This window comes from Amborella trichopoda, chromosome 1, assembly GCF_054954075.1.
Source record: "Amborella trichopoda isolate Santa Cruz 75 chromosome 1, AtrichopodaSantaCruz75HAP2 v2.0, whole genome shotgun sequence".
Lineage (NCBI taxonomy): Eukaryota > Viridiplantae > Streptophyta > Magnoliopsida > Amborellales > Amborellaceae > Amborella > Amborella trichopoda.
The window spans coordinates 31271978-31298718 of NC_142336.1; the positions used below are offsets into that span (position 1 = coordinate 31271978).

The 26741-nt window shown below is 36.5% G+C and overlaps 1 protein-coding gene across 1 annotated transcript; it reads right to left on the bottom strand.

The window, feature by feature from the left end:
* Nucleotides 1-666: 666 nt before the first annotated feature.
* LOC18428363 (putative inactive receptor-like protein kinase At1g64210) lies at nt 667-5339 on the bottom strand. Its single transcript, XM_006837398.3, has 2 exons — nt 4748-5339; nt 667-1272 (listed from the first exon to the last, which is right to left on the bottom strand). Exons 1-2 carry the CDS (start codon nt 5166-5168, stop codon nt 734-736), a joined length of 960 nt encoding a protein of 319 aa, XP_006837461.1. The 5' UTR covers nt 5169-5339; the 3' UTR covers nt 667-733.
* Between the last annotated feature and the right edge of the window lie 21402 nt (nt 5340-26741).

The following is a 26741-nucleotide window of genomic DNA, read 5'->3' on the forward strand; positions in this document are numbered from 1 at the left end:
AAACCGGAATCCTTGAGTTTTGTAGTTTATCCAAATTTGATGACAAAAATCATTGATTTTGAAAATCCATTGATTTTATTGGATTTCAAATATCCAAGATTCTTAATTTCCTCCTATCCAAAGCTTTTCAATTATTTAACAATTTACTCCTTTTAGGCATTTCATCTCATCATCATGCATATTTTGTTGAGCTTTTCTGAAGTTAAATAAAAAAAGGGTTAAAATGTAAATAGTTAATTACGTAGGTGCATTTTGATAATTCTCATGCAATAAAAAGAACAGCTTTTTATTAAAAATTGCCATTCATAAGGCCATTGATAGGATTAACTAGGAATGTTTAACAAATGAACTCCAACAAATTTGATTTGGGGAAAAATATATAAATTGGGTTTAAATGGGCATCACCACCCCTTGGTGTGCAGTGGTTCTTAATGGTTCCTCGTTTGGATACTTTGCCCATTAAAAAAGGACTTAGAAAATGAGACCCGCCTTTCTTTGTAGCCATGGAATTCTTAATAAATTCAATAAAAAAGAGGCACTTGAAGGAAGATTCCGACCACCTTGTATCTAAACGGTATAGAAAGGGTATAAATATTTCACTAAGCTCTATTTTTAATAATGCATAATGCAAAAACAAGATTCATATAGCCGACCCAAAATAGCTGAGATAACATTTGGATAATGATAACGATAGTATTCAAATACAAATAGATTGGGATAGAAGTCTACAGTTTCAATGTGAATTTGTACAATCAATGGGTGCACACTTAAAAGCCATGGCTTCCAACACGAGCAAAATTTGTTCCATGGAAGGCCTTTCCTCGGGTGATCTTGCCAAACATTCCAAAGCCATTCTTAACACCTCGCAGGCTTGCTCTATCTCCCTCTCTCCACCAGCAAAGTCAAAAAACTTGACTTCTCTGGTCTTTATTTCATCCCTTCTTTCCATCACCAAATTGACCTTTGAGACAGCACCGAGGCCACCCAATAACTCCATGAGCACCACTCCAAAGCTATGGACGTCACATTTTTGAGACGGCGGAACGTGGATGGATTCCACAAGCTGCAAGTATCCGTAATTCGAGAGGCAAGCAGAGAAATCGATCCTTAAGAATATGTTAGTGGATTTGATGCTGCCATGCACATTCATTTGGAGATCTTTGTCTGGTGATGGGTTCTGCCTGTGAATAAATGAGATGGCCCTTGCAACTTGCGTTGCAATTCGGATCCGTCCTTGCCAGTCCAATGGAGTGTGCCCGTGTTCTTTCGCACCTGTACTAGCAAATACATGTCAGATGAACAAGGTCTTGGTTTTGTTCATAATTAGGCAATATTGTAAGGTATTGTATACAATGAAACAATTTGATACCTTTGATATAAATTTTTTTTTGAAGTTTGAGCGTGGTCAATGGAATAATTAGAGCCACCTAATCTCACACCCAACAGTCAAAATTAATGTGACCACCTTGTATCAAAGATAAATGGTCTCATTCTATACTATTCTATATTGTGATTACAAAAAAAATCTTAATGCCATGCTAGATTCTACAATCTGGTTTCAACTATTTTTAGAAAAATAATTGGATCCTTTTTCTTGAATGTTAACTTGGGAGTTCGTGATTATAACTTTGGATGTCACATTCTAGCACCCACCACCCTGACTGCCTATAGTGGGTTCTCAAAGTAAATATTTTAATTTTCCATACAAAACATAAGTAAAGAAGAGATCTTCACATTGGCTAACAAGTATTTCCATTGGTTTGATGGTATTAAAAAAATATCACGAGGATATGAAAATTGAGAACCATCTGCAATATGAAAAGTCCTTTGTGGATCCGACCTATAATCTGAACATGTTTGGTTCACACGAAAATACTTACACGATAGTATTTTCACATGAAAGAACCCTCGTGTCATTACTTGTGGGAGTTTCTTCGTGCCAATTGGCTACCAATTTATGTGAAAATATATGCTGGGACTAATTGGTATGAAAAAACTCCTTTAACTAATCATAAGGGGGAGATTTTTTTAGATAAAAGTACTTTCGCAAATGTATTTTCATGATGGGAACCAAACATAAATATTTGTGAAAATGGCCTTACCATGGTTTTGACAAAGCTCTTGTATTTTCCAAAAATATGGGAGATCTGCCACATTTTACGTCCTTTTTTAGTGCACTGAAAGACAACCAAACATGCTTAGTTCCTTTTTTTTTTTCCTATCAATTTTAATTACCATACAGGTGTGGGAGACCGATTGAAATCTCTGATTGTGCTTGAATGACAATGTCAAACTTATAATGATACAATGTATCATCTCCGCCCTCTACACGAGCCACTAACGAAAGAGATTTGAATCTTACACATTTTCAATAGGACAAGGTCTCATTTGATTATTCTTGATAACTTTACATTTTTGCGAAAGAAAATGGAATGCTCAATTGAACAATGCAATTACACAGCTACATTATAAGGAAAAAGTTTATATAGTTTGAGGCCCTAACAATAAAATTAAGGCGCACCTCAAAAATTTAAGTAGAAGAAGCTGTTTCGATATTGAAAAACCCTCAAATATGAGTATCTCGACCTTGAGATAGATGGACATAAAAAAATGGACTTCAAGTCTTGAAAATAGTGCATGTTATAATGCATTACTTAGAACATTAATTTTTAAGATTTCCAAGTATCCATAGATATGTGCTATATATACTATTTTTTGAAGCTCAAAATTTCATAATTCGAGATGAAAATAAAATTTTAAGTCATCATAAAGATTTTTAGTGCTGAAACAACATCTTTTGACACTAATTGAAAGTGGGCCTTAGTTTGATTGTTTAGGACCTGTGCCATACCCATTTTATAATAATGTTAACAAGCATGAAAATGGATTCACTATCTCTAGGGATTATATATTATGGGACTATTTATTTAAAATATAAGATCACAATCAATTCTACCCATCATCAGATGTCAAATTTAATGGATTGGGATATGTCAAGAATCTCCAAAATTTTTCTATCTCTAGGGAATATATATTATGGGACTATTTACTTAAAGTATAAGATCACAATCAATCCTATCCATCAGGTGTCAAATTTAATGGATTGAGGTATGTCAAAAATCTCCAAAAAAATTTTTCTAAAATTTGAGCCAAGTTAATGTCAAAATCTATGTCATCCAATTTAATATCCAAGGACCGAGAATTTATAACTTCTTTGTGCTAAAATCAAATGGTCTTATCCTGTATTTTCCCTTATCTCTATGCCCTCAGCCATCGATAGAAGTCAGCTGCAATTTCCCAAGGGGGCTCAACAGTAGGACAATTATCTGATGGGACTGAACAGTAGGACAATGAGTCATCACCACTGTTGCTAGATACGATTGGATGGTGGAACATTGTTCAAAAAAAAAAAAAAAAAAAATAAATAAATTACATGCTGTGACCAGTGTTGTGTTTCTTCCGATTATGTAGAGTACAAGTTATAAAACATAGAAAAAGATGAGCAAAATTGTCATTGAATCATTAAGCAAACAAATTATACGAGGAAATCATTTTGTTTTCTTCTGTAGTGAAATTCTTCTTCGTTCCTTAAATTACCGTGAAAATGAATTTAGAATTTTTTTTTGTGGTCCACAAATGTTAGCTCATTGTGAAATTTCTTACGAGTATTTGTTACCTGAAGTTTTAGGGCATGTTTAGTTCGCATGAAATAGTTTCTCTCGTTGCAAAATAATTTCCTAGGAACTAGGTTTCTTAGATTTAGATTTCACATGTTTTTTTTTTTTTCTCTTAGATTTAGATTTCACATGTTTTAATTTTTTTCTTAGATTTAGATTTCACATGTTTTTTTTTTTTTTTCTTAGATTTAGATTTCACATGTTTTTCTTTTTTCTTAGATTTAGATTTCACATGTTTTGTTTTTCTCTCATTTAATAATACTGTCTAGATTTCCTATGAAATTGTTTTCTTTCTAAAAAAAACTATTCTCTCTCTAAAAACCCTTTCTTTCTCTCTAGAAACGCAATCTCTCTTGCTTTCTCTAAAAACCATTATCTCATTAGAAACCCAATATATATTTCTATCTCTAAAAGCCCAATATCTCTTTTTCTCTAAAAACCCAAGCGCTCTCTCTCTCTCTATAGAAATCTAAGCTCTCTTTCTCTCTTTAAAACTCATTCTTTCTATGGAACCCCAATCTCTTTTTCTCTCTCTCTAAATCCAATTTATCTTTCTTTCTCTAAAAATCCAATCTCTCTTTCTCTCTCTAAAAATCTAATCTCTCTTTCTCTCTATTTAAAAACCCAATTTTTTTAAATTTTTCAAAAAACTATTTTAGCATATTTGTTTCTTTGCTTACTACAAAAAAAAATGTTTAAGAGTGAGATAAAAAATAAAGAAAAAAGAGCAAAAAAAAAGGTTTCTTAATGGTCCGAGCCAAGCCTAGGTCGAATATATTCCTTTCACACCAGGTCGGGCTTTTTGGGCTATAGTTTTTGGGCTGAGCCCTATCAGCCCTACTTACATCCCCAGCCCCAAAATGTTTGAAAAAAATTGGAATCATACTTATGTGGTTATGATTCCAATTTCTTCGATTTTGAACGCTTTTTATGAAAATTAATTTCAAGAGGCAAAATGATTTTTGAATCTTGTTACGAACCAAATGTGACAAATTAGTTATTCTATAATAAAATAATTTTTAAGAAATTATATTCATGCGAACCAGACATGCCCTTAGAGAAATCCATACCTCGTAGTAAATCGGCAAGGCTTCCCATGGGATAGTAGTCGTACAAAACTAGCTTGGTTCTCTTGGAGTAGAAGTACGCTCTTGTTGGCACCAAATACTCACTCTTCAGTGTGGCCAACTTCTCTACTCTCTTAGAGAATTCCCCTTTGCTAATGGCCACAGGATGAAGCCTCTTGGCAGCCAGAGTCAGACCATCCATCCATACAACTTTCTGCACCATGCCCAAATTACCCTCTCCTAGAACCTGGACCGAGGATAGGAGGAGATCCCTGTATGTAAGTCTGTTCGAGCTGCCGTCGCAAAAAGCAATTTCTCCAGCATGTCCTCCGTCGTCATTGCGTGACCGGCTGCTCTCTCCATTTTCGATGCTTCCTCCTTTGGGAGATCTCTTGGCCTTTCTTCTAAGAGCTTGAGATAACATGAAGAAAATTGGCCAAGCAAATCACCCCCGCTATCTATCCTTATTAATCATTAATTTGGCTCCCTAATTCACGTACTTAATAAACATACGGGCATGGAAAATTCTCTCTCTCTGAGGTTGAGATTTGGGTCTCTGTCTCTGGTCGGTTGTCAAAAGAGAGAGGTGGAGAAACCAAGGTACAACACTATAATACCAACGCAGTAGCCGGCCATGGCCCCCTGATGGGAGATGCAATTCTCAAAAACATATTATTTAATCTTGTAGCATACAAGAAATTTATTCATTGTTCACTACAAACCAAAGATAGACTAACTAAAGAAAATTGCTATTTGCACACATGTTTTTCTATGTATTTTCACCCACATACAGTGGTGGAAACTCTAGCATTTTGATATTTTGATGCAGCCATGCCCCGGCCAATAGTTCATGGCTGGGCCAAGAAGGATCGTAGGACCTAAGAGAGAAAGAAAGGGGCATTGGTGTATTAAAGAGAATTATTCAGGTTTATTTTTTATTTTAATTGTTATTTATTAATTTCATTAGAGACAAGTTTAGTCATTTATTTTAAGTCAATAGTAGGTGACTATGATTAAATATGATGGATGACCAGCATTTCGCAGGAACTGTTTAGGGTTATGACTTATTTAAGTATTTGCTGTTGAAGGGTATGGAGAGTTAGATTGTTATTTTTTTGCAGAGAACTTTTGGTGAATAAACTTTGGGAGGTAGATTTCTTGGTTTTGTGATTTTTCCTTCTTTCTCTAGAGTCGTCTCTACGAATTAAGGTGCGGATTTTTGAAGAATCAACCCTAATTTGCATCAATTTGGTGTTGATTTGTCAAGAATCAACCCTAATTTGCATCAATTGGTATCAGAGCGGATTCCGATGGTTTCAAAGGAGGCATCCCTCAAAAAATTAAAGTTGTCGTTGTTGTATAAAAAAGTTCAAGCCCTAGTGGAGAAAATAGAAAAATTCATGCCTTTATCTGATAGAGTAGAAAAGCTCACGTAGGAGGTTGCACAACTTCGGGGTGAATGGAATCTGGAGACTAGCATTAGAAATCAAGGCAATGATGATGAAGGTGGTTACTTTCATCTTGTTCCTAATCAACTTCCAGCAGCCTTGGTTAGTGAAGATTTCAATGATCCCGCCATTCAAGTACTAGAAAAAGAGATGGAACATAGAATACAAAACGATGTTCCTGAGATCGAGCTTCTTCTCCACATGAAAATTATGCAGTAAATCCTATTTCAAGCTAGGCGTTGGATTTTGAGGAGGACAATGTCGATCACAAACCCATAAATGATGAAATGATAGCTGAGTTCAAGATATTTGTATTAATTCCTCCTCCTTCATATTTTGATCCATTCTTGGAGTTATTTTCACAACCATTCATACTTTTAGAGCCCAAAGAGAAGAAAACAAAAGAAGGATGTGGATTTGATGTAGATCTCATCTTAGCCTTCTTCAAAACTCGAGGACGAGTTTTATCCAACTAGAGGAGATTGACGCATGTATGGAATGATTTGATTCGGGTTTTTTTATGTACTTTAATCCAGTATTATATTTTGGGGATTTTTAAGAATTATTTTAGTTTAGGTTACTAGGGTTTAGTAATTATTGTTCTTTTTATTTTACTTGTTCTTCCTTATTTTGTTAGGGGTAGAGTTAGTCATTTATTTTTAAGTTAATAATGGATGATTATGACTAAATGGAATGAACGACTAGGATTTCGTAGGAGCTTTCTAGGGTTCTCTAGTTACTTAAATTTTATATTTAAAATGGGGAGTTCCTGCTTGGACATGGAAGTTATGTAAAGAAAGAATATGTAGTGAGATCTTGTGAAGAGATTATTGGGGATGGATTCCCTTGCAGACCCTGAGAGAAGGTATATTCTCTCGTTCGGGTGGATTCCCTTGCAGACTTTGAGAGATGATATATTCTCTCACCTTTTGTTTCGTTTTCATTTTAATTATTTTTCCCCTGCATCATATTTCCTTCCATGCTTGGATGGGAAATCGAAAATTATGGGTCCAAATAGAAATCATATGGGTTAATTATAACAGGCATTCGGTTCTCGAGTATTTATTGGGAGATCGTGTCCTAAGTGAATCAAAGGGTAATTGGGACGTAATTAGTTGACATCTGGCTACTTGTTTGTTTGTTTGCTTGTTTTTTTTTTGGTAAAAATAGAACTCAAGATGTAATATTTGGTGAGCCACCATTCTGTTGGAAAGTAGTGCTTTCCCATCTATGTATGAATCAATGAAAAAATACCAAACCTCTAAGAAATAAAATATAAAATTTGCAAGAATTAAAAAACAAGCCAAACACCAAGATTTATGTGAAAAACCCATCAAAGAAGGGAAAAACCATGGTGCACAGGTAAAATCTACCATGCAGAAAAATAATTACGATAGTTCTTCTCAAGTTAACTAACTGTAACTTGAGAATTAGGAACAAAAAAAATAAGAAAACTACAGGGTTGCTTTTGTGAGATTTTTTTTTGTCATCCTCCCCCTCACAAGAATAATTTCTTTCCAACATTCATTGGAGAACACAAGCTTCAAATATTTAAGAAGCTCCAAACCTTTTGAGATTTTGGACAAAAAACCCTTTGTAATTTTACTGCACATCAAAAAATCCAAGAGAGAGAAACAAAGGATTTTAACCTCTCTCTGTAATTTTTTGGTTTACCCTCTCTATCTAAAAAAAAAAATGCCATTTTTTATGATAAACCCTAATTATTATTATTTCTATTTTTTCAAAAATACCCTTTTAATTTTCGTTTCCCCAAAAAATAGGCCCCAACCTCATGGGGCTAGAAGTCTATGGACTTTGGAAAAAGGCTGTAACAATCTCCCCCTCTAGACCCTTGTGGAGGGCTCCCCTGCTTAATGGATCTCGTGCCCATTATATCTATGTTCAAGTTGCACCCATGCCTGCCAAGTCCCTATAAAGCTCATGCATATCCTTTGTTAGGGCTTTAGTCATCATTATTGGATGGATGATAGATTGGATTTTTTCTATTTTGCATCAACTGATTCTCTGAGACATCTCATATCCACTGATTGCAAGCATCTATATGGTTCATTTTGGTATGATATATAGTACTCCTGCTAAGGTCAATCGCGCTCTGATTATCACAATTAACCACATAGCTATCTTACTTCAAACCCAGTTTCTTTAAGAACCTCTTCATCCACAATATTTCCTTGCTTGCTTCTATAGCCGCTATATATTATGTCTCTATTGTAGAAAGAGCAACACACTTCTACAATTTTAACTTCCATGAAATGGCTCCCCTACAAAATTGAACAAGTAACCTACTGTGGATTTGTTGGTATCGAAATCTCCATCCATGTCTGCACCTGTATATCCATAAAGCACAAGCTTTTCATTTTCAAAGCATAAACATAATTTGGATGTACCCTTGAGATATATGATAATCCATTTTACTATTGTCCAATGTTCTTTGCCAAGCTTGGTAATAAATCTACTCACCACGCCCACTGCATCTGCGGTGTCTGGCGTTGTACACACCCATAACATACGTCAAACTCCCTACTGTTGAAGCATAGGATACATCTTCCATTTCTTTCTTTTCCTTCTCATTTGAAGGACTTTGTCTTGCACTCAACTTAAAGTGTCCTACAAGTACCGTGCGAACTGGTTTTACATCATTTATATTAAACTTTTCAAGTACCCGTTCAATATATTTTTTCATGTGACAAGTATAACTTCTTTGTTTTCTTGTGTCCTTCTATTTTCATGCCCAAAATCTACTTTGCTAGCCCCATATTCTTCATGTCAAAGAGCTTACTTAGTTCTTTCTTTAACCTGTCAATCTTTTGAAGATCTTAACAAATAATTAGCATGTCATCAATATAACGCAAAAGATTAATAAAGTTATAATCAGAGAGTTTTCTAAAATAAACAAAATGATATGCAACATAACTCTTATACCCATGACTCATCATAAATGAGTCAAACGTCTTATACCAATGCTTGGGGGCTTGTTTCAATCCCTACAAGCTTTTCTTCAATTTGCAAACCAAGTGTTCTTTACCCCATATTCCAAACCTTCTGGTTATTCCATGTAAATCTCTTCTTTCAAGTTGTTATGAAGACATGCAGTTTTGACATCTAATTGTTCCATCTCGAAATCCAAACTTATAGTTAGACCTAGAATCATACGAATGGATGGCATTCTCACAACAGGTGAAAATATTTCTTCAAAATGAATACCTTTTTTTTACGCAAAGCCTTTTACAACTAGACAACCTTTGTATTTCACATGTTTCTCACCTTCATTCTTCAGCATGAAGGCCCCCTTATTTTTCAATGCCTTCCAGCCCCTTGGTAATTCAACCATATCATATATGTTATTCTTTTTCAAAGAGTTGATTTCATCTTGCATAGCTTCACGCCACTTATCTTTTTGTTCATGCACCTTGGCTTCTTGGAAACTTTTAGGCTTGCCATTATTAGTGAGCAGGTCATACAAAATGGGAAAGTAATTCTTTGATGGTTGCCTTACCCTGATTGACTTTCGTAATTGAGTTACAATTGGTGGTTCTTTGGCAGCCTGCTCCCCCTACTCAACATCACCATGTATAGGAAAATTATCACTTGCCACTTGTTCATAATCTCCTTGTGCATCTCTCCCATCTTCACATGTAACTGGAGGAGCTATTGGAGTAATGTCTATAAGGTCATCCACAAAGAATTTTGTTTTCTCAAATTTTTCAAAGTCTTCAATTGTGTGAGCTTCACAACAAATGACATCACGATTTTTGATCTTCTGAATCCCATAACCTACAACCAAATTCTTTGTCTGCATAACCCAAAAAGATACATTATGTTGACTTATCAAGTTTCGACCTCTGCTCTTTTGGTACCTGTACGAATGCTTTGCAATCAAACACCTTTAAGTGTTCATATGAGGCATCTTTTCAAGTCCACACTCTTACTGGGTAATTTCCCTCTAAAGGAGCTGAAGGTGATAGATTAATCAAATAGCATGCAGTGCGCATTACCTCACCCTAGAAGGATCTTAGTAATTTAGCAAGTGGGAGAATACATCTAATTCTTTCCACAATATAATTTAGCAAGTGAGAGAATACACCCAATTCTTTCTACAATAGTGTAGTTCATCCTTTCTGCTACCCTATCGTGCTGAGGGGTATTAGGAACAATCTTTTCATGTCTAATGACATACTTTTTACTTTATTTCATAAACATCTTCAAAGTATATTGTCCACTATTATGTGTACGAATACACTTCCAAGGCTTTCATATTTCCCTTTGAACTTTAGCATGAAAATTTTGAAAAATATCAAAGACTTCGTCTTTCGAGTTCATAGCATATGCCTACACATTTCTAGATGCATCATCAATGAATGTAACAAAATAAGAGGCCCACCAATAGTTTAAACTTTCATGGGACAACATACAACAGAATAAACCAAATCCAAAATATTTACTTTTCTTTGAGAACTATGTTTAAATAAAACTCTATATTGTTTGCCAATTAAACAAGAAAAAAGTGTATATAAGGTTGCAATCTTAAAATGTAGAATTAAATATGCACCTCAAAAATCCATTGAAAAAGGTTGTTTTAATGTTAAAAAACTCTCTAATTGATCATCTCGATAACGAGATGTATAATATGAGGGAAAAAACATATTTTCAATCCCAAAAATAGTGCGTCTTGCAACACATTATCTAGACCGTCCATTTTCAAGATTTTCATATATTTATAGATCTACTTGATTTTGACTATTTTTGGAGTTTAAAATTTTATAATTAGAGATGAAAATTGATTTTAAGATAATCCTAAAAAAAATTTTCACCAAAATTGCATGTTATGATAAAATTTGGAGGTGCGCCTTAATTGGATTGTTTAAGGTTGCAACCTTATAGAAACCTTACCCATTCAACAATGAGAACAATGATTTAGAGGCGTACCTTTTAAGTTGGGTAGAAATTGTTTCTTTGTAAGAATTTATTGCCCCTTACTCATGTGACCAAGCCGCTTATGCCACAGGCCAACTGATGAATTTTTCTCGATGTAGTTCACTTCACCCATATATAGTTGTATATGTGTGTTGTAAAGAGTGCAACATATCTTCCTTCTTGCCACTAGAATAGATCCTTTGGTAAACTTCTAATGGCCACTACCAAAGTATTTATTATACCATTCTTCATCTAATTTGCCAACGGAAATCAAATTACGTCGTAGGTCTGGAACATGCCTTACATCATTGAGAACCAATTTGCAACCAACATTAGTATTAACATACATATTACCTATTCCCACAATTTTTAAGGTACCATTGTTTCCCATCCTTATGATGCCGAAGTATCCTACTTGTAAGATGTAAAGAAATCCTTTCATAGGGTAGTATGGTAGGAAGCACCAGTATCAAGAACCCAGTTTGCATCTAAGCTTGCAACACTTAGACAAGCTGTTTTACAAGCTAAAATACAATAATATTGCCATCAGTGGTAATGGAGCAATCTCCTTGTTTTCTTGTTTTTGTTTTTTTTGGTTTTTTTTGACCTATTCCTTCCTGTTTTTCTTTCTTAAGCTTCTGATATTCTCTTTTTATAGGTCATGGCTTGCCACAATGGTAGTAATTTATTCCCTTCCAAGATTTGGATCAACCTTTTGGTCTTTCACATTTGTTAAGGTTCTTGCTTGTACTTCTCTCTCTATTTCTATTACAAGAGCTTATGATTGAGAATAATCCAAGGATTTTCCTTTTGTTTCCTCATTCAATAAACGACTTGTAAGTTGATTCGTTGTTGTTCTTCCATTTGGTGCAAATTTGCTAAGAGACAGCACCAATATCTCCCAACTATCAGGTAACGAATTGAGGAGCAATAAGGCCTGGAACTCGTCATGCAACACCACCTTCAAGGAAGAAAGTTGATTAACTATGCTTTACATCTCATTTAAATGCTCTACAATTGATGCACTTTCGTTGAACTTCAAAGTAACTAGCTTTCGGAATAAGAAAGCTTTGTTGCTGGATGTCTTTCTTTCATACAACCCTTCCAACTTATTCTATAGAGAATGTGCCGAAGTTTCATTTGACACATAGTGAAACGCATTATCATCTAACCATAGTCCGATGTACCCAATGGCTTTCCGATTTAGCTTCTTCTGCTCCTCATCTGTCATCTCCTTTAGTTTTGGCTTCATCAATGGGAGCATATGAATCTTTGCAGTAGAGAGTATCCTCCATCTTAGGTTTTCAAATCAATCAATTGTTCCCATTAAAGCTAATTATCCTGCTTGTATTTGTTTCAATGATTCACACACGATTTTTTTTGTCAAAAAAATAAAGTCTATAACCAAGGCTATGATACTAGCTGGGAAGTAGTGCCTTCCCAATATATGTGTGAATCAAGAAAAATACCAAACTTTCAATATATAAAGATATAAAGTTGGCAAGAAATCAGAAACAAACCAAACACCAAAGATTTATGTGGAAAACCCTTCAAAGAAGGGAAAAACCATGGGCCACCACAAATGAAATTCACTATGCAGAAAAATAATTACAATAGTTTTTCCCAAGTTAACTAATTGTAAGTGGAGGATTAAGAACAAGAAAAATACAGGGTTATAGCTGTGAGATCTATTTTTATGTTCTTGCCCTTCTCAAAAGAATAATTTATTTCCACATTCATTGGAGAACACCAGCTTCAATTATCTAGAAAACTCAAATCTTTTGAGATTTTTAAAAGAAAAACCCTCGGTAAATTTTCTACACATCCAAAATTATATAGAGAAACAAAGGACTTTAACCTATCTCTACAATTTTTTTGGTTTATCCTCTCTCTAAAAAATAACAATGAACATTTTTATGAGAAACCCTAGGTATTATATTTTTCTCAAAAATACCCTTTTAATTTTCCTTTACCCAAAACAGGCTCCAACTCATGAGGCTAGAAGTCTATGGACTTTGGAAAAAGTTCGCAACACATTCCGATCACCTAGCCTTGAGTCGTTCCTGGTATTCATCAGTTTTGCTTGACAATCACCTAGATTCTTTGAGGATTCCAACTTGACATTTCCAAAAAACTTCTTTGGCAAAAAGTTTAGGTAGGATTCTACTCAGGGATTGTATACAATGAGATCATTTACCTTTGATACAAGGTGGTCACAATTACTCACAACCATCAGATGTGAAATTTGATAGCTTAGATGTATCACAAAGTTGGAGAAATTTTTTTTGAAGTTTGAGTTTGGTCAATGGAATAATTACATCCGCCCAATTTCGCATCCAATGGTTAAGGCTAGTGTGACCACCTTGTACCAAAGGTAAATGATCTCATTCTATACTTTTCCTTCTACTCAAATATGGCTCCCGTCAATATATATATATATATATATATTTTCAATTGTCAAAGTTTCTTTCAAGATATATCATTTTGAAATGGAAAATTTATCAAAATGTATCTAACATATTAATTTTTTTAACACTTTTCCCATTTCTTTTGATTTAATCTCAAAATAACCTTGGAAATATACATAATAATAACTTGGAATAGTTGAAAAAGGGTCGTATGTTAAACATTGGATACTTTGATGTATTTTGATAAGTGTCCCTTACAAAGTATAACACAATATTTCATATTATTTTAAAAGGTGCAGTTTTCATACGGATGCGTCCGTAGGTGTAGAGGTAAGGTGCACCTTCAAATTTTATCATGGCATATAATTTTGATGTAAGATGTTCTTAGGATTATATCATGTGTAGTGTAGTAGTAGTAGTCAAATAAATCATGTGTAGTGTATACAAAATTAAATCATGTGTATTGTAGTAGTAGTAGTCAATTAAATCATGTGTAGTGTGTAATATACTTACTAGTTGATAAAGATTTTAAAACAATGAACAAACAATGTCCCAAAAAAAATATCAATGAAAATGAAAAATCCAATTCAAAAAAAGAATAAAAAAAGAAAAGATATGAAGACAGCAAAGGCAAAAAGTCGATCAATTACAAGGCATAAGCTCGAAGAAGACAGCAGATGCAAACATGTGGTATCTTTTTAATAAGAGATGGAACTTTTGCCTTAAAATTTTACCTCTCAATCTCAACCACCATGATCATAAATATAAGAGAAAAAAGATGCATTTTAAGCTTATCAGTAGACCATTTTAAACTTCGTTTTTAGTCATTCATCACAGTTGATTTTTCTTCGCAAAGTATATGAAAACACTATTTCTTCCTGCAAAATCATGGATCTCAAGGAAATTCATCACGAGTAACTTTAATCTATCTTAGATCGTCTCTAAGATGCATTTTTGGAAGGAAAAAGTTTATATAATGTTGCAACCTTAAAATGTAGAATTACAAATGCACCTAAAGTATCAATCGGAAAAGAAAAATAAAAATCATACCTGATGCTTGAGGATTTGGTTTTTCCCTGTATTTTTTTGGGCTTTAAGAGACAGGCACAAGCAGGGCAGAGACCAAGGTTTGGGATGAGTTTTTACCCCAGAGAAACAGGGATTCAGAGAGAGAAAGAGTGAAGAGATGGTTGAGGTTTTACCCAAAAAAGATATGGATTTAGAGAGAGAACGATTGGAGAGATGGTGAACGAGAGATGAGGTTTTACCTCAAAAAGCTATAGGGATTTAGAGAGAGAAAGATTGGAGAGATGGTGTGCGAGAGATGAGGTTTTAGCCCAAAATGTTAAAGGGATTTAGAGAGAGAAAGATTGGAGAGATGGTGTACGAGAGATTATGGTTTCACCTAAAAAATACAGGGATTTAGAAGGAGAAAAAGTAGAGAGAACGGGAGTGTGTGGCAGTGCATCGAGCAGGGGAAGCAGCGACCATGGCCAAAGGTACAGCACGAGTGGCAGAGAAGTTTTACCCAAATACACAGGAATGAGAGGAGTGCGAGAGCAAAAAAATATGAGAGTAGAGAGAGGGAAAACGTAGGAGTGAGTAAGACATCGGACCGATGTGTTAGACGGCCATCCAGTTTTCTAAGCCAAACGTTTTAAAAAATCGTATTTTGAACGCAAAAGGGTGTTAGTGCGCTGTCCTGTTTGTCAGTCACTTTTTTTAAAAAGTTATTTTTGAACGCAAAAGGCAGGCTTCGCAAACGCTGCATCGTGATCGTAAAAAAACAGGCTCATCATCATGACCGTTGGGCACAGCTAAAGGGATGCGCGAGCAGGCTAATTTAATCTTTTTCCATATATATATATATATATATATATATATATATATATATATATATATATATATATATATATATATATATATATATATATATATATATTCAGAAGCCCACTCTCAAAGCTCTTCCATCTTTTTTGTCCTCTCAAACCCTTCCAGCTCCCCCCTTTTTATATTCGAATTTTTGGATTTCAAAATGTCTATATGGAGTCTGAATAGTAACCGCCAATAATTGCATCGACATAACATTATCTTTATCATGTGACAACTACAGTGACTAGCATCTTAAACAGTGTTCTTTGTCTGCCACTTGTCCTTGTTACAGTGAAATATCATATATGCTATAATAATGCTACAGTTATCTCTGTCGGTGGGGGAGTGATATCATGGTTTATGCTATTTCCTCCGAGCCTTTGTGTCTTGGATTGTTTTGGAGTCGGGTCGGCCCCTTACACTTGTCTTAGTTTTTAATTGGGGTAAAAATCCTATAGGAATCATCTCCATTATCTTCGGCATGGTTTTCCTCCTTATCTTTTGAGGAGGTTAAGGACATATAATCTGACTCTTCTTCATTTAGAGCTGTTTATAGTTCAAAATCAGAGAGATCTTCAAAGGAAGATCCCTTAGATCTGAACACCACAAATTGATTTTAAAAGAAGATGATAGAGAATGTGGAGAAAATCGACTTTTGATCTGAGGCCAAATCCGTAGAGAAACGAGCAGATTTGTTCTCAGATCAGTGGCAGTGCCAGCATTGATCTGAATATGAAACACGAAATAAAAAACAATAAAAACTAATCTAATCAAATGAAAATGAAATAAAACCAGAAAATAAATAATAAAAGAGTAAGAAACGAACCGGACCAGATGGCCCGGGACTCCCGAGCCTTATGGGGCTCGCTTGTATTAGAACCGGTCCTCTTTTGTCTCTCTGAGTCAGATGTTCACCAGTAAGTCTCTGGTTGAGGAATGGTGGATGTGCCCTAAGGGTAGATTTAGGGTGGTTGTTCCCTAGGTCTAGGTTTTCTCAGACTTAGGTTTTTTCTTAGGAGGCACGGGTTCCTGAAGCAGTTTTTAAAATTTTCTCTTCTCTCATGTAACTCTCTTTGGTTTTTTCTCTATGATCTCTATCTTTTATCTTCCCTAGGGTTTCGGTCTCTCTGATTTTTTATTTTTTCTCTTTGATCTCTATCTGTTATCTTTCCTAGGGTTTTGGTCTCTCAGATTTTTTACCTCTCTCTGATCTCTCCACAGGTTTGGTCTCCCTCTTCCCAAATCATATTTTCGTTTCACTCTAATCCTTTTCTCTCTCCCTTCTAAATGACCACGAAAAGAGGGTTTATAGGGGTCAAAATCCGCTGGGGAGTATATACTCACATAATCAACATGTACTTATCCAAAAAAATAGGTTTACTAGGTTACGTGTGATCTTAAGGGTTTAGGAAACCACGAAATTTATTAGATTTAAAATGGGGTGTCTACAGTTGCCCCTCTTTGGCACTCCTTGTCCTTCGAGGGACATGTGAGTGGCAAAGAAGTAGACACTCTGGCGTTCCCTATCTTTCGAGGGGCACGTGAACATCAAAGATTTGTTCCTGAGGCCATGTGGTCAGAGGGCACGCAAACCATCCCTCCAAGTCATTGCGCTCATCGAGCTCACCCACCTAGGGCATTTTTCCTCCTAGGATTTTCAGCTTGAGATATCGATGAGTTACACAAACTTAAAACTCAGAGTTGGATTTTTTGGCCATACCACTTAACTTCAGGGGTTTTGCAATTTGAAATTTTTTAACCCTGGCATCTTCTTTAATCTCCTTAGGGTTTCCTAAGGCTGTCTATAGGAAAGGCTTTATATAGGAAGAGACATGTTTGGCCGAATCCTAAGTGAGAGACGAGGCAGCAATGTGGCAATCGCGGCATTCATCATATACGGGTGTCCAAGCTCCTTCGTTTTAAAAGATGTTTTAGAAATTTTGAAGAGAGGGGGATATTTGAAATAGAACCCGGAGCAGGGACAGGTTATGATTTTAACAAAGAAATTAAAATTTTTGAAAACACAAGACGTATAGTGTAAATTTTGAATAGGGGAAGATATTTCCAAAAACAAGGTTGGTTAGCAGTTTAAACTCCTGCAACCATAGAGCCCTCTAAGCAGTTTAACGTCATACAGCAATGGACGGTGTAGTCGGCAGTTATACTCATACGACTGTGGAGTTTTTATTATTATTATTTTTTTGCTGCCCTGTTGGGGGGTGGTTTTCTTTTAGTATAGGTCTTACAGTTTAACCACTTATGACCTCTTTGGTGGACCCTATGTGAGTGTATGGGGTGTTTGCTTGAATCTTCGTGACGAAGAATAATCAAGTACTTCTTTATCTTCCAACCTAGCTCTTGCATATCAATTCAAATGAGAGTTCTTTGGAGCTTTCGAGCAAAACATGATTTTGAGAATACAGGATACCATCCCTAGATGTTCAGAATCTCTTTGGATTTCCAATTTCGTTCCTCTAGCACTCACCTTTCGAAGTTTCAGACGATCTAGGTCCTTAACAATGTTCCGTTAGGTTAATGCTTATTGATTTTTATTTTAACACCACTTTGACTCACGGGAGGAAAAGAAGATGTTTAGAGAGAAAAGACTTTGGAGATTAGAAGGAAGGAGATAACTTCTTCTTTTTTATCGCCTCGGGGTCCCTTTTAGGTGTTCAGCTCGGTAGCATTTTTGCCAGTGCTTGGGGTTCCTTTCGGATTTTTATCCCAGAGAATTTTTTTTTTTTTTTTTTCTCGCTCCGGGGTTCCTTTTGGGTGTTCAGCTCGGTAGTTGTTTTTCCAACGCTTGGGGTTCCTTTTGAATTTTCAGCCCAGCGAATTTTTTTTGTTTTTTTTTAAGAAGAGAATAATGACAAAGGAAGAGGAGGATGAGGGAGAAGAGTCAAAGGTGCCCCGCTTTTTTGTTTAGCAATTAACCTTAAGACCATGTAAGAATTCGATCATTTTTCCCTCCTCCAAGTGGCAGGGAGGTTCTAATATCGGTCTTCCTCTTATTTCCCTTAACCCAGGTTGGCATCTAAAATCTCTTTGACAATGGTTGTTGAATTTTTCCTTTAAACTGCTCCACTTGAAACATGCTTTTTGGACTAAAAATCACTCTCAGTTTCCTAATCCCTCAGTCTTCTGTATGGACGGATAGGCTCATCAGGGTTTTCCCGTTAATAGAGTACTTGATGTTACACATCATGCATTAATGCCTTTTGAAGTGTGACACATTAATGCCTCATTTGGTTATTTACAAGGGGTGACTGATCACCCAACTCCTTTTCGATAATCTTTTTCATTACAAATTTCGAATTGCTTTTCAGAGGTTTACTCCATGATAGGCTCCTTCTCAGTGCTCGAGCTTAGGTGAGACTCTCGGACCAGAAGATTGATTAAATTAATATCAGATGGCCTTACAACATGTTGGGAGTCATCAAACAAGAGTTCAATCTTATTAGTTGCCCCCATTGTATTAAACGACCTTATGACGTGTTGTGAATCAACAAACAAGGGTTCATTCTCATTAGTTGTCCTTATTGTATCCTCTTCATGAGAGGAGTTTGCACCTATTGAATATTTTGATGAGGTTGCCCCTGCAGGTTTTTCTATCCCGTTGGGAAATTGTTCTTCATAAGATGAATTCTCTTGATATGGTGGTGCTCCAGTTGTGCTCATGTCGTTAATGACTTTTTGAGAGCTTGCCTCTAGAGGAGGTAATATGGTCGGATTTTCAATATCCAATTCTTGATCCCAGATTGGTGGATCATTCAAGAAATCTATTGAAGGTGGCCTAGGTGGGCCCCTTAGAATTTCTAAAGGTTTGAGCTCTATCAACTCTAATGAAGATGCCACATCTTTGGGAATAGTCAAATCTGGGTTCTTTGCTTCTCCATCATTTATGACTGGGTTCACCTCGAGATGTGACTCGGTTAAATCTTTTAAGCTTGTCTCCTCGTTCCATATAGGTGGGTTGGTGAAGAAGTCTGCTGGCCTAGGTGGGCCCCTTAGAATTTCCAAAGGTTCGACTTCTTTTGATATTTGAGGTGTTGGCGCTTATTTGGAAGCGTAATGGCAGACTTTGGATGTTGACCCCTTGTTTGGAAGGTGATCCCTTCTTGTTGATTTGGAACGTATCAATTTCTAACACGTCGTCCTCATCATATTGATCCCATTTAGGTGAATCGTCAAGGTTTTGAGGTGAAGGGTTTCTTTTTAGCATTTGCTCATTTGCCCCCTCATAAGTTATTGTTACAGAATTAAGATTTTTCTTGTCGTCATGGGCTTGAGAATCCATAGCTTCAAAACCTTGGTTGAGCTTATGCTTTAGTTTATATTGCTCTTGCGAGTTTGATTCGTTACTACACACGTATGAACCATTTATTGTATTAACTTGAAAGTACAGGTTGAAGCCTAGTGTGACTCTTGAAGATGGAGATTTCTTGTGCCACTTTTTGGAATGTATCTCGGAGTGGAATTCCATATGTGATACCCCTTTCTTCGGTTATGGGCTTGGAGCTAAGATCATCCTCACTACTTTGATCTTGAGTATCCTTAGTCATTAACTCCTGGGTGAGGTTATGCTCGCTTTGTTCTTGATCTACTAGACTTCCAGTTGATTTCTTCTTGTGCACCAAGGCCTTTGTGAATGTTCTTCATGTTTGGGTACAACTTGTGATTCTCCTGAGTTAATCAGATTGACATCGATATTCTTTGTCGAGACATCTAGAGTTTCTGATTCCTCTTTACCGTCAATATCTTCCTTTTCGACACTATCATGCTGTTATCGATGTGATATTGAACTCTATGTTTGAAAGCTGGACATTCCTCGGTGCTATGAGCATAATTTTGATATCAATCGCACCATTGAGATGCATCGCCTCCATGGAAAAGAGGAATATTGGCTGCTGTCAGTAATTCTATGAGCCTTGCCTTAAGCAACTTCTTCATGACATCGGTCATAGGCTCATCAATGGGAGTAAATTCCCTTGGTATAGAAGTCTGCATACTCCATGTAGTAGAATAAATTTTAGTCTTTCCTTTTGAATGGTTTGCAAAAAGGTTACTTTTCTTGATCATGTTCACCTCTCCTTCTTGAGAGGGTCTTACGACTGCGACTTTATCCTCCTTGGTTCGCTCTTAATGCGATACTCTTTCAAGCATAACATCCAATGAGTAAGGGATTGTTCCCATATTGAAGAACGTGACATATTCTGGAGTCAGGTTCTCTAATGCCAAGCTTACCCCTACAGCTTCAGGGAGTGGAGTTTTGGTTACTCATACAGCGGCCTCTCTGAATCTAGTTATAAATAGGGAAGGAGATTCGTTGGATTTCTGTTTGATGGAAGTTAACTCACCGAGAGTGATGGGTCTTAGCCTTCCTCCACTATAGCTGGAGGAAAATTGCCTGAACATTTCGTCAGGAGTTGTTTGAGGGTTATCGTTCATGAATCTTTGGTGCCACATCAAGGGTTCTTCTGATAAGCTATACGAGAACATGACCTTAAGTTGGTTGGGTCGGTCTCGTAGTGTGTGGACCATCAATAAGTAGGCGTTGATGTGCGCCTCAGAATCCCCTTTCCCTGAAAATATATTTTTGAACTGTGGCATCACAAACCCCATTGGTAGATCTTTTAGGTGTCCTAGAACTTCTTGTACATAAGCATTAGAAGTTAAGAAATCCCATATCCACATTTTCTCTAAAGAGTCTTGGAGGTTTTTTATACGAGCGAATTGAGCCGTTGTTGTAGCTGTGAGCTGGCTCGGTTGTATGGTTTGTTGAACCTGATTTTGTGGTATGTGACTCGTATGAACTGGTTGTTGGGCCCATGTAGCAGGTTGCCCCAAGGACTGAGGCTGGGGAATGTGTTGAACATGATGTACTAGTTATCAGCTTGTAGACTCATCCAAGTTGAATTGGGTTAGAATATACCCATTACTCAGAGGTTGCACAACTTGGCCATGCAAGGAGGTCTGCAGGATAAAATCACCACTTAACTGAGATGGACGATTCAACTTACTATGACAACTAGACCTCTGACCTTGGGCAGCTAGGTCTATCTGACCCTGACCTTGATTGGATGATCTATCCCTAGGGTTAGGGTACTCTCTTGCCCCAGCACTGGACTGAAAGAGTGAAGGAATGCCATAACTACTACCAAAGGGAGTCTGCCCTCGAGGTAGTCTTTGGCTCTAGTGATGATTAGATCTAGACCCCTGGCCCGTAGCGGGTTGGATTGGTAGGCTAACAGCCCTAGGATTATCCTGGTTTGAGCCAAAATGTTGGGTTTTACCTATGGCTTGAGCTTCTAACCTGACTTTCCTAGTTTGAGTGCGCTGGATGGTGTATCCTCTATTGAGCAGGTCTTTAAAGTAAGCATGCACCTTAGGATTGTCTTTAATATTGAGTTAGGTCAAAACCTTGATCTTTACTGATGATGAGTTGTTTGGGTAGACTTTCCCTAGTTGTATGTGAACCCATTCGCCCATTAACTGGCTGGTTGCCAAGACTGGAATTTTGGGCTGCTAATTGACCATCGAGGTTCACACTGCTGAGATCGGCTGACTCAGAGATTTGGGTCGGGGCCTTATTCTTGTTGTACCGACTGGATTTGAGGTTAACCCCTATGTCTTAGAGGATTGCCCCCGGCCTGACCCGTTGACTGTTCAAGGTGTTACGAACCTTATCAACCTGTTGGCTCGTGACTTCTAAATGACGGTCTTGAAGGCGACTTGGATGGCTAGGTTTGGTTCTATGTGGGTCGAGAGTCGGCTCACTGACACGAGTGCTATGAAGATTTGTGAGAGAGCACTATGATAGTGCCGCTCGGACGGACTAGGTTCTCTGGATTTAGACTGAGCTGGGGCCATGGGGTTGGACCTTGCTCTGCTATGATCTTGGGTCATGATTCCTAAACTTGGTGAGATCTAGACTCGATGCCTAGTCTGAATCTAAGGGCAAAACCCTAACTAAGATCTAAGCTAGGACTAGACTTGATGAAACCTGCTAGACTTGATGGGTTTTTGTTTGAACTCTAAACTAGGGTAAGCTTAGTCTAGCTCTAGAGGCAACTCTAGGCTTACATTTATGCGAGAACCTAGACTAAGACCTAGATTAGATGGGTACGAGTCTCGTCTTGGACCAAGAGTGAGTCTGGGTTAGAACCTGGGTGTGAGCCTGGTTCAGACCTAGACTGAGCTGGGTGCAAGCCATGGCTTGAACCAAGAGGGTTTTGAAGATCTGACCGGGTGTGGTTCTGGACTGGATCAAGGTTGATTTAGCACGAGCCCTTGGCTCGGACCAAAAAGGGGGGCCTAGGTTCAGACCTGGGTGTGAACCATGTTTAGACCTGGGCTAGGCTGGGTATAAACCTGAACTTGGAGCCAGAGAGTTTTGATGATCAGACCAGGTATGGACTCGGACTGGATCAAAGATGAACTAGGAACATGCCCTAGGCTCGGACCGAGAGGGGGCCAAAGTTCGGACCAAGACAAAACCTAGTTTGGACCTAGGCTAAGCTGGTACAAGCCTGGACTTGGACCTAGAGGGTTCAGATCAGACTAAAAGCACGTCAGGTCTGAGATCTAAGATTAACCAACAAATTAAGCAAGCACAGCACACCAAAACTTTTGACTTAGATTATAACTAGGCTTGGCGTGAGAGTGGGTTCCTAACTATTGAAATGCGGCTAGGCTGATATCGGTCCCCACATAGGTCCTGACCTCCTGTTACAGGATGTTCACCAGGTCCTACTATACGCGGAGTTGCTTTGAGGCAAAGGATTACGGAGGGGCGTTCACAGTTAAAGTTACGTGAATCCCAACCGTCTCGACTCTCAAAGCTAAGTTCCCCTCACGCCATTAACACAGATTTTGGGGCTTTTCGAAAATATTTGTTGGTTTCCTCGGTATTCCCTGTCCGATGTGTGCAAGAGTGTTTAAAGAAGCACGTAAGCGAAAAGAAAAATGTGTGCAAGAGTGTGTAAATAGCATACAGGCAAACAAACAATGCAAGAAAAATGTGAGCACTTGGCACAAATCGTGTCAAGCGAGGTGTGCTTCGGGTCGGGTTTTTGATCAACCAAAAGCACAATTCAGACTTGGGGGTAAGCAACCCCTAAGAAGATATTCAATCAAAACGGTGAAACCAGGCACAGTCCGTGCCTAGTTGAGTGTGCCCCGAGTTTAGGGTGACTCGATCAAGGCACAATTAAAGAGAGAGTGCAGGTGACCCTGGAATTTTTTTTGTTTTGTTTTGTTTTTGAGGAATAGAGAGAAGCGGCAAATATTGAATCACAAGCAAAGAAATGCAAGAGATTTTTTTTTTCTTTTTTTTTTTTACAATTTTTTTGGAAAGAGGGAGATGCTTAAAGTTGTTTTTATTTTTTTAGTAAAGTTTTTTTTTTTGGTTTTTAGAAACTGAAGTGGCCTTAAAAAAGAAGCAATTTTAGTAGCAAAACTGACTTCTTTTTTTGTATTTTTTAAAACAAAATAGGCCTTCAAAATTTTTATTTTTATTTTATTTTATTTTTGCAGAGAATTTTTTGTTCCTTAAGATGAAAGGTCTTGAATGTTTTGTTGTTGAGGTTTCCTCTTTTTTCTTTTTTGAAACAAAAAGACTTCCAAAAAAAAGTTTATTTTTAATAAATTTTCTTTTTGAAAGTGAGAAAGGTCTTTAAATTATTATTTTTGGCAAGATGCCCTTAAAAGATTTTTTTTTGTTTTTTTGAAAAAGAAAGGGGCTTAAAAAAAAGCAACTTTTAGCAAAAGAGTTTTTTTTTTGAAACCAAATAAGCTTTAAGATTTTTTTTTTTTTTCTTGCAAAGATAGTTTTCTGTTTTAAGAAATGAGAAAGGCCTTAAGTTTTACTTATTTTTTTTTTTAAAAGTAAGATGGCCTGAAAATATATATAATTTTTTTAAGGAAAATGATTTTTAGGAGTTTTATTTTTATTTTTTTGAAAAAGATGGACTATGAAGAGTTTTTTTTTTTTTTTTTTTGAAAACAAAGAGGCCTAAAAAAGTGCTGATTTTTTTTTTTTTTTTCAGTGGGGGAGAAAGTGATTTTTGCTTTTTCGAGATCTACTTCTAGACAGATAATGCAAAAAACAATATGCAAGATAGGGACAAAAGCAAAAAGTAAAGAATTAAAAATCTAATCTAGCTATAAAAATAAGAGATAAAGAATTTCACAACTAATCTATTCACAGATAAGGTTATAGCAACATATAAGGAATTTGACAACTTAATCTACTAATATTTATTTTATTTTTTTGAAAAAACAAAGAGGCTTAAAAAGGAAGAAGAATTTTGACAAAAAAGATTTTTTTCTTTCACAAAGTTTTTTTTTTTTAAAGGATGGAAGACTTGAAAATGAACAAGAGATGGTGCACGTCTTCTTTTTTTTTTACACAAAGACGCCAAAAAAATGCTGATTTTTTTTTTAAATGGCTAAATGTGCAATTTTCTTTTTCTTTTTTTTTTTTTGGATAAGGAAGATTTTTTTTGGAAACAAAGTGGTTAAAGAAAATAATTTTTAGCAAAAGCAATTTTTTTTTTTAAAAAAAATTCTTAGGGAATTGGTAAATTACAGGAAAATAAATTAGAAAAAAAAGCAAAAATGTCTTAGAATGAAATTTTTATTTTGTAGGAAAATAGGTAGTTGTTTTTTTTGGAAGAAGTTAAAGAAATGTACCAAAAAGTTCTATCTTTAAAAACAAAGCACTTTTTTCTTTTTAAAGCAAGAAAGGAAAATCCAAATTGCGCAAACAAAATGTTACAGGAACAAGGATCTGTATTAGACGGTCGACCAAACCCTCGGGTTTTGAGCTCGCACAAAAACGTCGTTACCTTTCTGAATAACTATGTGATACTTCAATCACCTCAGGACCAATTGAATAATAATAAAAAAAAAGTGCCAAAAATATGCTCCAAATCAGTTCCTCCAAAAAAAAAACTCGAAATCCACCATTAGAGGACGGAATAGATATCATTTAAGCATCAATATCACGTGCTAACAATATGGGGAAATATCACATCCTAATATCACGTGCTAACAATATGGGGAAATATCACATCCTAATAATTATGGGGGTCCATCAAGTTCGGGCGTTGGGACAAAACGTCCTTTCTAATACAGGTTTCCAAAGCCGTGGGTTTGGAAACAATAACGAACAGGCACACACAGTCTACCTTGACAGGAACAAACGTTCACATGAAGAACAGCAAAGGTTGCAGAGAAAACAAAAGAAGCTAGATTAAAGAGAGAAGAAGCGAAAGTTTCTTCAAGGAAAAAGCTACCTTTTTTTTTTTTTTTGTTCAAAACATAGCCTTCAAAAGGAGATCTCGCTTTATTTATTTATTTATTTTTTTCATGTACGGATCTAGGATGAAATGCCCCACGGTGGGCGCCAAACTATTTATAGTGCAAAACCAGAGAGATCTTCAGAGGAAGATCCCTCAGATCTAAACACCACAAACTGATTTTAAAAGAAGATGATAGAGAATGTAAGGGAAATCGAATTCTAATTTAAGGCCAGATCCGTCGAGAAACGAGCGGATCTGTTCTCAAATCAGTGGCAGCGCCAGCATTGATCCGAAAATAAAACAAGAAATAAAAAGCAATAAAAACTAATCTAATCTAATTAAAATGAACTAAAAGTAGAAAATAAATAATGAAAGAGTAAGAAACGATACCAAATCGGACCAGATAGTCCTGGACTCCCGAGCTTTCTGGGGCACGCCCATATCAGAACCGGTCCTCTTTTGTCTCTGTTAGTCGGATGTTCACCAGAAAGTCTTTGATTGAAGAATGGTGGTTCTGCCCAAAGGGTAGATCTAGGGTGGTTGTGCCTTAGGTCTAGGTTTTATCAGATTTAGGTTTTCTCTCAAGAGGCTCGAGTTCCTGAAGCAGTTTCTAGGGTTTTCTCTTCTCTCGTGCAATTCTCTCTGATTTTTTTTCTCTGATATCTATTTGTTCTCTTCCCTAGGGTTTTGATCTCTCAGATTTTTGATTTTTTCTCTTTGATCTCTGTCTGTTCTCTTCCCTAGGGTTTTTGTCTCTCAGATGCTTGATATCTATCTGCTCTCTCCTCTAGTTTGGTCTCTCTCTTCTCAAATCGTATTTTTCGTTTCACTCTAATCCTTTTCTCTCCCCTCCAAATGACCATGAAAAGAGGGTTTATAGGGGTCAAAATCTACTGGGGAGGATATACTCACATAACCAACACGTACTTATCCAAAAAAATAGGTTTACTAGGTTAAGTGTGATCCTAAGTGTTCGGGAAACCATGAAATTTGCCAGATTTAAAATGGGGTGTCTACAAGAACTAATAAC

Excerpts from the sequence above, each read along its gene's own strand:
- LOC18428363 (XM_006837398.3), bottom strand. The coding sequence starts at position 5,168 with ATGTTATCTCAAGCTCTTAGAAGAAAGGCCAAGAGATCTCCCAAAGGA. Across the intron at positions 1,273-4,747 it reads CCTTGCCGATTTACTACGAG|GTGCGAAAGAACACGGGCAC; the intron begins GTATGGATTTCT and ends TTGCTAGTACAG.